General features: G+C 37.0%; 1 protein-coding gene across 3 annotated transcripts in view; it reads right to left on the reverse strand.

Moving 5' to 3' along the window:
- The window catches only part of KLHL5 (kelch like family member 5), a 73,446-nt gene that overhangs the window by 19,429 nt on the left and 40,951 nt on the right, over positions 1–13,066 (reverse strand). For all 3 annotated transcript variants that reach the window (XM_030800920.1, XM_030800919.1, XM_003258586.3), the window contains 3 exons: positions 11,659–11,871; positions 6,424–6,610; positions 551–775 (listed from right to left, as the gene is read on the reverse strand). In XM_030800920.1, the coding sequence (XP_030656780.1) occupies positions 551–775; positions 6,424–6,610; positions 11,659–11,871 (625 nt within the window). The remainder of the gene's footprint in view (positions 1–550; positions 776–6,423; positions 6,611–11,658; positions 11,872–13,066) is intronic.

Consider the following 13,066-nt stretch of genomic DNA (forward strand, 5'->3'; position numbering starts at 1 on the left):
GTGGTCAGTATTAATAAATTGAATATTGTATAAACCATACTATCTAAACTCAACCATACCTTCACTGGTATTGATCCTTTTTTTTGAGATAGATCTTTTGCCCAGGCTGGAGTGCAGTGGCACGATCACAGCTCACTGCAGCCTTGACCTCCCAGGCTCAAATGATTCTCCCTCCTCAGCCTCCTGAGTACTGGGACTACAGGCCCAAGCCACCTAATTTTTTAATTAAAAAAAAAATAATTTTCCCAGCCAATTTTTAAATTTTTTGTAGACTGTTTTTTTCTATGTTGCCCAGGATGGTCTTGAACTCCTAGGCTCAAGCAGTCCTCCTACTTTGGCCTCCCAAATTGCTGGGATTATAGGCGTGAGCCACTGCATCTGGCCTCATCTTTTATGATGACCTATCAAATTCTTTTTGCAGCATGTGAGGAATGCTTGGTGACTGCGGCTGACGCAGTGGCTGCCACACGGGTCTTCTGCCTGGTACAGAATGTAAATGTGCCATGGGAGCTATGTGATATTTTGAGTGAATCTGCATAGTTGTACTTACCAAGGCCATGTCTGTGTGTGGACATAGGTGGCATCACACTCCAAGTTTTTGTTTTGGGGTTGTAGCACTCTACGGTATTCAAAGTCTTCAGTCCATCTCTTCCTCCAACCACATACAGTTTGTCATCTAGCACTGCAACACCGAACTGTAGCCTCCTCCCATTCATATTTGCTACTGGAGTCCACATATTTGTACGCAGATCATACTTTTCAATGCTTGTTGCTCCTTCATAGTAATATATAGAAGTTATGTAAATAAAAATTATACCATGATTGGTAATTTTATGAAATTAGATACAAAAATATAATCTTATTAGCATTGAGAATAATAATTTTATTATATTTCATGAAGGTCCTGCATGATCTAGCCTCTGCCTACCTCTGTGTCCTCATCTCCTACTATTCTCCAGGGCATACACAGGCCCCAGTAAGAAAAGGTCAAATGGACAAGGATTATCTGTCAAATGAGGGTGAGAAACAACACCCAGAAGTGGGGGGAAAAAAAAGCAGAGGCGTTAAGTGTCATGGAAGCCAAAGGAAGAAAGTTGATAGCAGTAGGTCTGCTAACAGTATCCTACTGAAAGGATCAAATAAGATGAAGACTAAGAAGTATTATTGGATTTAGCCACACAGAGGTCATTGATGACTTCAGGGGGAGGTTCCTTATTGAGTGGTTGAGACGTGACTGGGAGGTGAAGAAACACAGTGAGCATGGAAGATTCTTCTGAGAAGTCTGGCTATCAAAGTAAGGACAGATAGAAATTACTAGAAGAGTTGAGGAAGGTTTTGTTTTGTTTTGCTTTGAAAATTTGAAAAAGAGTTTGCTTAAATGTGAATGAAAAGGATCTGGTTGAGAGGAAAGCAGCTAAAAATACAGGAGATGAAAGGGATCATAACGAACATAATGAACCATGTTCATTATGGTTCATGGGGAGGCAGGAAAGCACAGTATCCAGGGCATAGGCAGAAGAGCTGTCTTTCACAGGAGGAGGGGAACATATTCTATTGCAATAAGCAAGGACAGGGGTAAGTACAGATCAGGTACTTTGGGAACTATGATGGTAGGGAGTTCAGGAAGTTGCTGCCTGAAGGCACCTATGTTTTTCTTCTCTTTTCTTTTTTTTTTTTTTAAGAATTGGGAGATTCCAGGACTCCTTTGTTCTCTTTATGAGTTAAGATGAGTGGATGTTTAAAAAAAAAAAAAAAAAAGCCCTCTAAAAAAACCCAACCCCCAATTGTGAAGAGTTCAACTAGAACCCACTTCTCTCTTCTAAGCTTCTAATACATCATGTAAGCAGTGCTAGCCTTATAGAATTATAATCATGACTAACACTTATTCTAAAGTGTTTGTTATAATTTGGTCATCAGAGCACTAGTATTATTGATAATTTCCTAAAATTTAGAAATAGTTTTGTTATACATATAGATTTTCTCGTGTTATAGTTTTTATTATTTTTTATTTACCCTACAGAATTCTAAATTATTTGGTATAGACAAGTCTTTTTCTACCTCTGCATGCATATATATATATATATATTTTTTTTTATTTTTTTTATTTTTTTATTTTTTTTTTTTTTTTTTTGGAGACAGAGTGTTGCTTTATCACCCAGGCTGGAGTACAGTGGTGTGATCTCGGCTCACCACAACCTCCACCTCCCGAGTTCAAGCAATTCTTGTGCCTCAGCCTCCCAAACTGGGATTACAGGTATGCGCCACCACTCCCAACTAATATTTTGTATTTTTAGTAGAACCAGGGTTTTGCTGTATTGGCCAGGCTGGTCTCGAACTCCTGGCCTCAAGTGATCCTCCCACCTCGGCCTCCCAAAGTGCTGGGATTACAGGCATAAGCCATTCTGCCCGGCCTTCACCTCTGTATTTTTCACAGCACCAAATAGAGTCCCTTATACTTAGTACAGCTGTTGAAAAATATGTTTGAATACTTTTTCTTTATAGTTTCTAGCTATAGTGAGGTTTTTTACTCATATGCTTACATTATAATAGTAACATACATAGTAATAGTATATTTAATTACTCTAAATTTGATCTTAAAATATTAGTCCTTCCATCAAATAAATCAAATCAAATTAGAAAATTCCCTCCGACAAATAAAAAGTTAATCATCTCTCTTCACAAATACATTTAGGGAATACTTTTCTTTTGAATTTTAAGTTATTTCTTTTAGATCTAGTTTACTAAGCAGTATCATATTCATGTGAATTGGTAACTAAAAGTTATTTTGCTAATTTCAAACAAAAATATTAAAACATAGTCTCAGGTATATATATATATATATATATATATATTTTTTTTTTAAATCCAAATATCCAAAATTAACAAAATCCTAATAATTATAAAATTGTATGTAAACGCTTGGAACTTCCCTAATTTATACCAAATAATTAACCTTTTATAAAAATAAGCACAAATATACTCTAACATTTTCATAGTGGTTATTTGGAGCCCATATTAGCTGATTTGTTTGGCCCTATACTAAACAGATATATGAAGGGACCAAGAGTCCAATGGTCAGACTACCATCCGACTAAGGCAAACTGCTCTTCATTATAAAGATGGGAAATAAGATAAATTAGGGCCAGGCAGATAGCTTGAACAGGATAGGTCAGAGTAGTTAATCATTAAAAAAAACTCAGAAATAAAGTTGGTCAAACAGAAGGGCCAGATTAGAGAAAGTCTTAAATGAGGCATTTGCATCTTATGTGGTAAGAAATAAAGACTGCTGGAGTTTTTGAGCAGAATAATGGCATGTTCACTGAAGAGTTAATGGAGTAGAGTATCATCTCCAAAGCCAAAATGCCTGTTTGAATCTTGATCTTATCACTAATTTGTTGTGTAATCTTTGGAAAGTTGCTTAAGTTCTCCAAGTCTTAGTTTCCCTATCTATAAAAGAGAACTGTTACGAAGATGAAATGAAATAATATAGGCTAAGTGCTTAGCATAATGCCTTCCATATATTAACAACATAATGGATGCTATTCCCTCTAAATTAACATGACCAAAATATGTAGGCTGACAGAAGGCTAACTGGAATTAGAAGGATGGCAGCAGAAATTTGGAAGAATTAGATATAAGGCCCATTTGAAAAAAAACCTGACGATTGTCAGAATTTAAGGTTCCAGAGAGACAGAGAGAGAATGAGAATTGTTTACTTTGGGTGCTTAGTATCTAGTCCCCTTCCCAAGCTTGGGGAATTTTCTACTGTTTGTATGAGCCTTGATGGGAAGCAGGAACTCATCTCCCAGAAAGCTGAAAAGACAGATATGCATTTTCCTTGCCACGTACCAAGGCAAGTTTCCTTGCCTTTCCATGTACCAAGTTTGAGTTAAAAGCTGAGCATCAAATAGATATTTTATACAAGTTGGAAATATGAGAATAAAATCAAAGTGAGGGAATTATACATAAATATAGAGATAACAGTTAAAGCCTTGAAAAGGAGAGAAAAAGATAGAGGGAGAAGAAGAGTGCTAGTAATGACTACAAAAGCTAGCACCAGTTCCAGGTACACAGATGATAATTAAGTATTTGCAGATTATCTGAACAATGGAAAATCTTTTCCAATGTTGAAATATTTATACTGTAACCCTAATCAGTTATTTATTTCTGTACCATACAGTCATTGGGCCTATATCTAAAACTTAAGCATCTACAAATAAATGGCACTATGTTATATGTTATTCGGGTTAGAAAGTGGTAGTCGGGTGTTGCTATTGAATGGTCATAGAAGGCCTCCTTGGTAAATTGACATTTGAGAGATTTGAGTGAATAATTTCTGCTAGGCACTTCAATATCCGGGGGCAGAGCGTGCCAGTGAGAGCATGAGCTAAAGCAATATCCTGGACATGGATAAAATGTTTGGCCTGTTAGATGAATCAAAAGGCCAATGGGGTTGAAATAAAAGCATCAGTAAGGGAAGAAGTATTAATAGAATGAGCTGACATCAGAGAGGTAGCCAGAAGTCAGACAGAGATTGTCAGGAGATTGCAGACTGCTAGTGCTAGGAATTCAAAGAAAGGGGAGATCAATGCATATTGAGGGATAATACACAGAAAGCTTCTAGCATAATACTGGCACCCTGTAGGCACTGTGCATAGTGTTTATTGCTATTATTTTTAATTATTATTATTTTTTTGAGACAGACTCTTGCTCTGTTGCCCAGGCTGGGCTACAGTGGTACGATTTCAGCTCACTGCAACCTCCGCCTCCCGGGTTCAAGCGGTTCTCCTGCCTCAGCCACCTGAGTAGCTGGGATTACAGGCACCTGCCACCATGCCTGGCTAAATTTTTTTGGTATTTTTTAGTAGAGATGGGGTTTCACCATGTTGGCCAGGCTGGTCTCAACCTCCCGACCTCAAGTGATCTACCCGCCTCAGCCTCCCAAAATGCAGGGATTACAGGCATAATCCCGGCCTATTTTTAATATTAATAATAACTTGTGAGAGTGGTACAAAGAATTCTTAAGATACCTTTGACCCAGATTTCCCAAATGTTTACTTTTTACTGTATTTGCTATGTAGGTATTTTTTTATTTTTCCTGAACTGTTTTAAGAGTAAGTTGTGGCCGGGCACTGTGGCTCATGCCTGTAATCCCAGCACTTTGGAAGGCCGAAGAGGGCAGATCATGAGGTCTGGAGATCGAAACCATCCTGGCTGACATGGTGAAACCTTGTCTCTACTAAAAGTACAAAAAAATTAGCGGGGCGTGGTGGCAGGTGCCTGTAGTCCCAGCTACTCGGGAGGCTGAGGCAGAAGAATGGTGTGAACCCAGGAGGCGGAGCTTGCAGTGAGCCGAGATCGTGCCACTGCACTCCAGCCTGGGCGACAGAGCGAGATTCCATCTCAAAAAAAAAAAAGTTGTGGCCCAGTGCGCTGGTTCATAGCTGTAATCCCAGCATTTTGGGAGGTTGAGGTGGACATATCACTTGAGGTCAGGAGTTTGAGACCAGCCTGGCCAATATGGTGAAACTCCATCTCTACTAAAAATACAAAAATTAGTCAGGCATGTGTGGTGGCATGTGCCTGTAGTCCCAGCTACTCAGGAGGCTGAGGCAGGAGAATTGTTTGAACCTGGGAGGCAGAGGTTGCAGTGAGCTGAGATAGCATCACTGCACTTCAGCCTGGGTGACAGAACAAGACTCTATCTCAAAACAAACAAAAAAAAACCCCAAAAAACGGTAACTTGCAGAAATGATGGCATTATACCCCTAATACTCAGCGTATCCTCCTCAAAATGAGAAATTATCTTATAGGATCAAAATACAATAATCAAAATCTGGAAATTAACTTTTTTTTTTTTTTTTCTTGAGATGGAGTCTTGCTCTGTCACCCAGGCTGTAGTGCAGTGGTGCAATCTTGGCTCACTGCAACCTGTTTCCTGGACTCAGATGATACTCCTGCCTCAGCCTCCCGCGTATAGCTGGGACTACAGGCACGTGCCACCGCGTCAGGCTAATTTTTTTGTATTTTTGGTGAGATGGGGTTTCACCATATTGCCCATGCTGGTCTTAAACTCCTGACCTTAAGCAATCCACCCACCTTGGCCTCCCGTGGAACCATGGAAACTTACTGATTTCATAGGTTATAATCTTTAGTATTATTTATTTTGATGCTCAAATTATCCCAGATTTGGACAGTAGTAGTCCCTACAAGCTGTTTCCTGTGTCTTTTGACCTGTCTCCATCATTCTTTGAGCACTTCCTTATTTTCTGGCCTAGAGGATGTTACACAATTATCTGGTACTTTTTCTGCCCCTGTCCTGCAGCCAGCCATTTCTCCAAAGAGTTCTTTGGCCATATATATACTTATTAAAATATCTTTTTCTCTGTTCCTCCCTCCCCCAAATAAAAGATTATTTGATACCTTTTGTTGAATCCATTCCCCCAACTGCAAATAATGTACCAACAGTTGACTTCCTAGGTTTTGTCCGAGGACTTTGTAACATGGGTCGTCTCTCTGGTAATAAATGGTACTTCATTGCTTCCATAATGAGTTTCTGACATTCTATATCATCCCGAAAAAGTGCATTATTTTCCATGTCTGCCAGGAACTAGAAAAGAATAGTGGATATGTATACTAAATGACTAAGAAAATGGCAGGGTTTACAGAAAAAAATGACATAGTTCTCAAATGGATTTTACATATTTTTAAAAAATTCAAGCATAGGCACATATTTTTAACTAAAATATGCAACATTTACAAGATTTACATTTTAAATTTCATTGCAAAACAAAACACGAGTAGCATAAATGGTATACTCTAAAATCTTAGTACTGTAGTGCTTATCTCTGGGTAGTAGGAATACTGGTGCTTTTTAAATAAAGTTTTTTTTTACTACTTTTCTATAATTTCCAGATTTTCTAAAATAAATAATTTTACTATTAAAATCAGAAATAATTCTAATGGAAGATTGCGCCACCACACTCCAGCCTGGGTGACAGAGAGACTTCCCGTCTCAAAAAAAAAATCTATGAAAGTCTATATTATCTTTATTGAATATAATAAAAAAGATATTCAACTATCCCTATTTGGTGACAGTTATGATTATTTGCATAACACATAGAGTTTAATAAGGGAATTTGGTAAAGTAATAGGTTAATACAAGTGTAATCAGTAGATTTTCTCTCCTGCAAAACATATATGAAATAAACTTTTAAAACCAATTCCCAATAGCAATGAAAATAATAAAATATATAGGAAATATATAATCAAGAAAGGTATAATATGTAGAAAGCTATAAAACAAATGGAAAGGCTTCTTGAACAGAAAGACTTAATATAAAAATGTCAGTTCTCCAAAAATTAAGAAAATTAATAAATTTAATTAATAAATAAATTTAAGTTCTTATTAGAATTCCAAGAGAATCAGGATAAAAAGAACTGGATAAATATAATAAAAATAGATGACTAAATGTTACAGCAACTATTATCCTAAATAATGAAACACTAAAACCATAACAATTCAAACCAGAAACAAGATACTCTGTATCAGCCTAATTATTTAACATTCTTTAGAAGGCTTTAGCAATTGCAATAGTAAAATAATTGGCATACACATTAGAAAAGATATTCTTCTGGATTATTCAGAGTTTTTTAAAAAGCCATATAAAGGTTGGGCATGGTGGCTCAAGTTTGTAATCCCAGCATTTTGGGAGGCTGAGGTGGGCAGATCACCTGAGGTCAGGAGTTCAAGACCAGCCTGGCCAACATGGTGAAACTCCATCTCTAATACAAAATTAGTTGGGTGTAGTGGCATGTGCCTGTTAATCCCAGCTACTCGGGAGGCTGAGGCAGGAGAATCTCTTGAACCCAGGAGGCAGAGGTTGCAGTGAGATGAGATTGTGCCACTGCACTCCAGCCTGGGCAAAAAGAGCAAAACTCAGTGTAAAAACAAAAAAAGACGTACAAAAATGATCATTTGGTAGAGGATTACAATCACAGGCATTATTTCCTATATTATTTTAAGAATCTACTGTTGGAGACACTATGATAAAATTACTGTATGTAGTAAGCTGAATCCCTTCTAGCTAGGGTAAGTGGGATGTTTCATATTAACAGAGTAGAATAAAATCTCATTTAGTTGGTATCATTGGAAAAGGAACTATTTCACAAAAATAAATTCTCTTGGTAACCAGACCTAATCCCAATTTTTAAAATATTAGTCATTTATTATTTGATTGGCTTATGGCAATTTAATGATTGTTATATTTTCCTACCTTTGAAAATAAAACATACAGAATACAATCCAACATTTTCTTCATTATTTTAGTGTCTACTTCAAAACCTTATTACTTGCTAACTCTAATTCTGCAATCTTGCCATTCAGTTTTGGCAATGAAAAAAAAATCAACCCTGCCAATATTTCTAAATGTCACAATACTGCAGCACAGTATTACCGCTGTAGGAAAGAAAAATGTTCTGAGAGGTAAAGTAACTTGTTTAAATTATACAAGGCAATGTGGCTTCTATCACCACTACTTATGGTGGATAATGGTTCTCAAACTTGAGGATGCATCAAAGCCACTGGAAGACTTATTAAAACACCATTTGCTAGGCCCCAGCCCCAGAGTTTCATATTCAGTAGGTGTGGGGTGAGGCCTAATCTGTATTTCCAAGAAGTTCCCAAGTAGTGCTGATCTTCCTTTTAGGGATCACACTTGGAGAACCACTGGGCTAATCCACTGGATTTTCCTTCCTTGTCTTCCCTGTAGCAAAGGATGATGATAAAACTTCGTCTTTTTCAAGTGTGATATCAATTTTTAATAACACTCCAGTGAATTAGCCAGGTTTGGGAACAACCACTATATACTGTGTTTCCTAGGGTTCCATCCCAAGCACTCTTGTGTACTCCTTGGCCAGTGTCATTCTCTTGCCTTTGGATTCAACAATCTAAGGAAGTAGTTTCCAAAAAAGTCTAAGGACTTCAGAGTCCTTAGACTCTAAAAGAATCAAAGGTGCTAAGAAGCTTTGGGAACATGATTCTTCAACTTCCTTCCCCATCCCCTGAATTAGCTCTTCATTCTATATTCCTTGTTTCAATTGCCGGCACCTTTTAATTAACCTAATTGCACAAATCAGAGTCATTCTTGATTCCTCTTTTTGTATACCCTCACCATTCAGTCATTAAGTTTTGTCAATTTGACCTCATAAATAGCTCCTGGGCCTGGTAATTTCTGTCTATATCCACTGCCACAGTGTGCCTAATTCACTTGTCTGAATTCCAAAAGCCTTCCCAATGGGTTTTTGGCTTTGACCCCTCAGATCCATTCTCCACAATGCAGTTAATCTTTCTGAAATAAAATTATAATTATGCCATTCCTATTAAAAAATCCTTTAGTGCTTCCTCGTTGCTTTCAGGATACAATTCAAACTCCTTGGCATAACTAGAGGTTCTCCATGTTCTGGTCCATTCCCCTCTTCAGCCTCATCTCTTGACTTTATCCCCTTTTATTTCTGCATTCTAGCCATGCAAACTACCTTCAAATTCCAAAACACAATACGTTTGCTCATTACTTCATGATGAAGTACAAGCTCCTATTTCTCCTGGTTATCATGCCCCCTCTTTTGGGTGGCTAATTCATAATATGGATCAAATAACACTGTAAGAAGTTCTCCCTGCCTTCTCGTCAAACCCCCTCTTTTTGGTGAGCTACTTCTATGATTTTCAGAATGCCACATTCATGTATCTGTCACAATCTTCATCTCATTAATAATCACTGATTTATTTTTTAATCTATTTCTTCCTCCATCTGATACCATCTCCCCACCACCCCCAGCAATTTTACACACAGTGCACTCAAGAGGCAGAATGGTTTAGTGGACAAGGCACAGAACTGTACTTGGGTTCAGGTCCCACCTGTGCCTCTTATTAGCCCTATGATGTTAGCCAAATAGCAAAAACCAAATAAAACTACAATGCAGAAAGAGAGGAATTTATGCAATCACATTGTAATTTTGAACATATGGATTTACTTTTTTGGTCTGTCACTTCATTTGTACAACAGGTGTTGGAACAAATGATCTCCAAAATGCCTTTCAACCCTAAGAACTTATGGCTAGGATTATCAGCAGTATCCTGGATAAGAGAAATTTTAAAGGTCTATGAGAGCCATGCAAATATAGTATCATAAATGTCTGAAACTACAGAAGTGAAGTCAATTGTCATGTTACTTAACTGCACAGATTCTTCTCAAAGTCCAATAGGATTTTTCAAATTTGGTTTGATTTCATCTAGAAAGAATTTTTAAAAATCTGCTAAGTAGCAGTAAAAATGTAACTCCCTTTTAAAAATCTGATTTCAAGAGAAACATTTTATTATGTTACTTTTCCTGAATTATCATCAACTCATGCAGTTTCAGTTCTATGTATTCATACAATATTCTGTTTCTGAAGAGGAAGGTCTTAGAAAGCATCCACATTGATTACTGTCTCTGTAAAGAACAAACAGTAACTTTGGCTCACAACAGCAGGAAATAATACATTATGCTCAAGATAACTGCAAATAAGAGAACATTTGTGACACTTTAAATTAAAAAAAGAAAAAGTCTGAACTTGAACAGTAACAGCTCGTTCTTTTTCTGCTTTCAAGACCTCTTTGACCATTCAAGGCCTTGAGATAGGCAGCAAAGTATGCAGGGAAAATTTTTATATATTCCAGTGAAAATTGTAAAAGGGAAAACTATGCATGTAAATGTTATGACTGATTGCCTTGAACACACCAACTAGATATCTCTTAATTCTGAAATAATATTTTTATTCATAGCACATTTTATGTAATAGAGCATGTTTCTGATCCCTATAATAATCCTATGAGGTAGTCAGGGAAGATGTTATCTCTACTTGACAGATGAAGAAACTCAGCTGTGTGAATATGCCAAGTCACAGAGTTTTAAAATGTCAGAGCTCTGACTATTAACATACCTTGTTTATCTATATATCACCAGAATCCAATATTTAGTGGATACTTAAAAACATGTGGCAAAGAAACTAATCTAAATTTTCTGGTTTCAAGAGTCCAGTGCTCCTTTTATTAGCAGTTTTAGTAATTCTCCTCCAATTGGTAGGATAGGTTTGTAGCTGAGTCAATTAAATTACTAACCCAAAATCAAGAATGTTACTTAATTGAGGCTGGGCACAGCGGCTCATGCCTGTAATCCCAGCACTTTGGGAGGCCAAGGCAGGCAGATCACCTGAAGTCAGGAGTTTGAGACCAGCCTGGCCAATATGGTGAAACCCTATCTCTACTAAAAATACAAAAATTAGCCGGGCATGGTGGCACGCACCTGTAGTCCCAGCTACTTGGGAGGCTAAGGCAGGAGAATAACTTGAACTGGGGAGGCGGAGGTTGCAGTGACCTGAGATCATGCCACTGCACTCCAGCCTGGGCAACAAAGTGAGACTCCATCTCAAAAAAAAAAAAAAAGAATGTTACTTAATTGAAGCAATTTAGGTAGCCAGATCTTCTGGACTGAAAACATAAGCAGAATTTTGTTAGCTCACTATCTTTTCACCTACACGTTTCATAGGAATACATGTAAAATTACTTTCTTTGATAGAATAGGCAAAGAAAAATTCCTATAAACAAGTACCTATTAATTACCTGTGGTGCAAGAAGAGGTAGCCTAATATAAGCCAAAAGTTTACTTAGATCTTTCCGTCTCTGTTCCAAATCATGACGGACCCAAGTAAGAAGTGCATTCAATATTGTCTCCTCATTAGGAATGTTCATGTCATCACTAGCCAAGAGCTTTGCAATTTCGCTGGCTGGTAATAATACAAATTCCTGGTTTCTGATCACTTCCATGAAATGCTCCTAGAGGGAAGAAATAGCAGATAAACAACATTGTTTCTTCTGACCATCACAATTTACTTAGAAGAAAGTAAAAGCTTTTTATATTAGCTACCAAAACACAATTTATATTTTAGACCTTACAATGTAATACTTACTTGTTAGGAAAGAAACACAGCAGAGAAAAAAAAATTAAACCGCAATTATGTTGTTAAACACATACAAGTAGAATTAAAGTGTTACATCACTTATTACATTTAAAAAATGGACCTGGGACATTTAAGTGTTGCTTCACTCAAGTTAGGAAATACTTTTGGCAATTCTTTTGAAGAAAGAGAGAAAAAATGAATTAGACACTGAGATGTATGATACTCTAACACCAGAAGTGGTTGGATTTGCGGTTTGGATTTGTGGGTGCTGAAGAATTTGGCCAGCAGTGGAGCCAAATACCTAGAAAGCTTGGTTACTTCTCTTACTAAGAAATGGCCCCCAGAGTGGCTACATTTCCCAGAACCATTCTAGACTACAGACATCTTCCCAGATCCTCCCTGGAGTGAGTATTTGTTCCTAGAGTTATACTAGTCAAATCAGTCTTCAAGATCGTTTTAATGATATTTATAAGACCATCTAGGATTTTGGGTCTGTTTTCGAATTTTTAATCTCTTTTAAGGGTCTGTTTTTAAATTTTTTATCTAAGGGTCTGTTTTTAATATCTCTTCTAATATAATTTATTTACAAAGCTCTTTTGGTTTCATAGGAAAAAGGACCAAAGGTGGAAAAAAAAGTAGTGACCTATAATGCCCTGGGATCAGGACATTAGACTGAAGATGACTCAGTCCTGGCCTCATGTTAGAATCAAATCCTGTATAATTTGAAATGGGAAATAAAAATGCCCTTAGGTGTGAGATGACCTTGATAGGCTATTACACTAAATAATCTGGAGAGAAGGAAAACATACCCCATCTGATCTGAAAGGTTTTAAGTCTTAATGAATGGATAGTTGACATAGTTATAATATAAATGCAAATACTAGACACATATTGTCCCTTAATGTTTTTCTCATATTTCCTGATGTATTATTGCTGTCTCAGCATGCAGAGGTTTACTAAAGAAGCTAAGGCTGTTTAAATTAGAGCTAGAGATAAGGACTATCAATAACTATCTTCTATATTAAAATGAGAATTATATTTTACATATAGCCTGTGGTAACCTGAGTGAC

The sequence above is a fragment of the Nomascus leucogenys genome, chromosome 20 (genome assembly GCF_006542625.1).
Source record: "Nomascus leucogenys isolate Asia chromosome 20, Asia_NLE_v1, whole genome shotgun sequence".
Lineage (NCBI taxonomy): Eukaryota > Metazoa > Chordata > Mammalia > Primates > Hylobatidae > Nomascus > Nomascus leucogenys.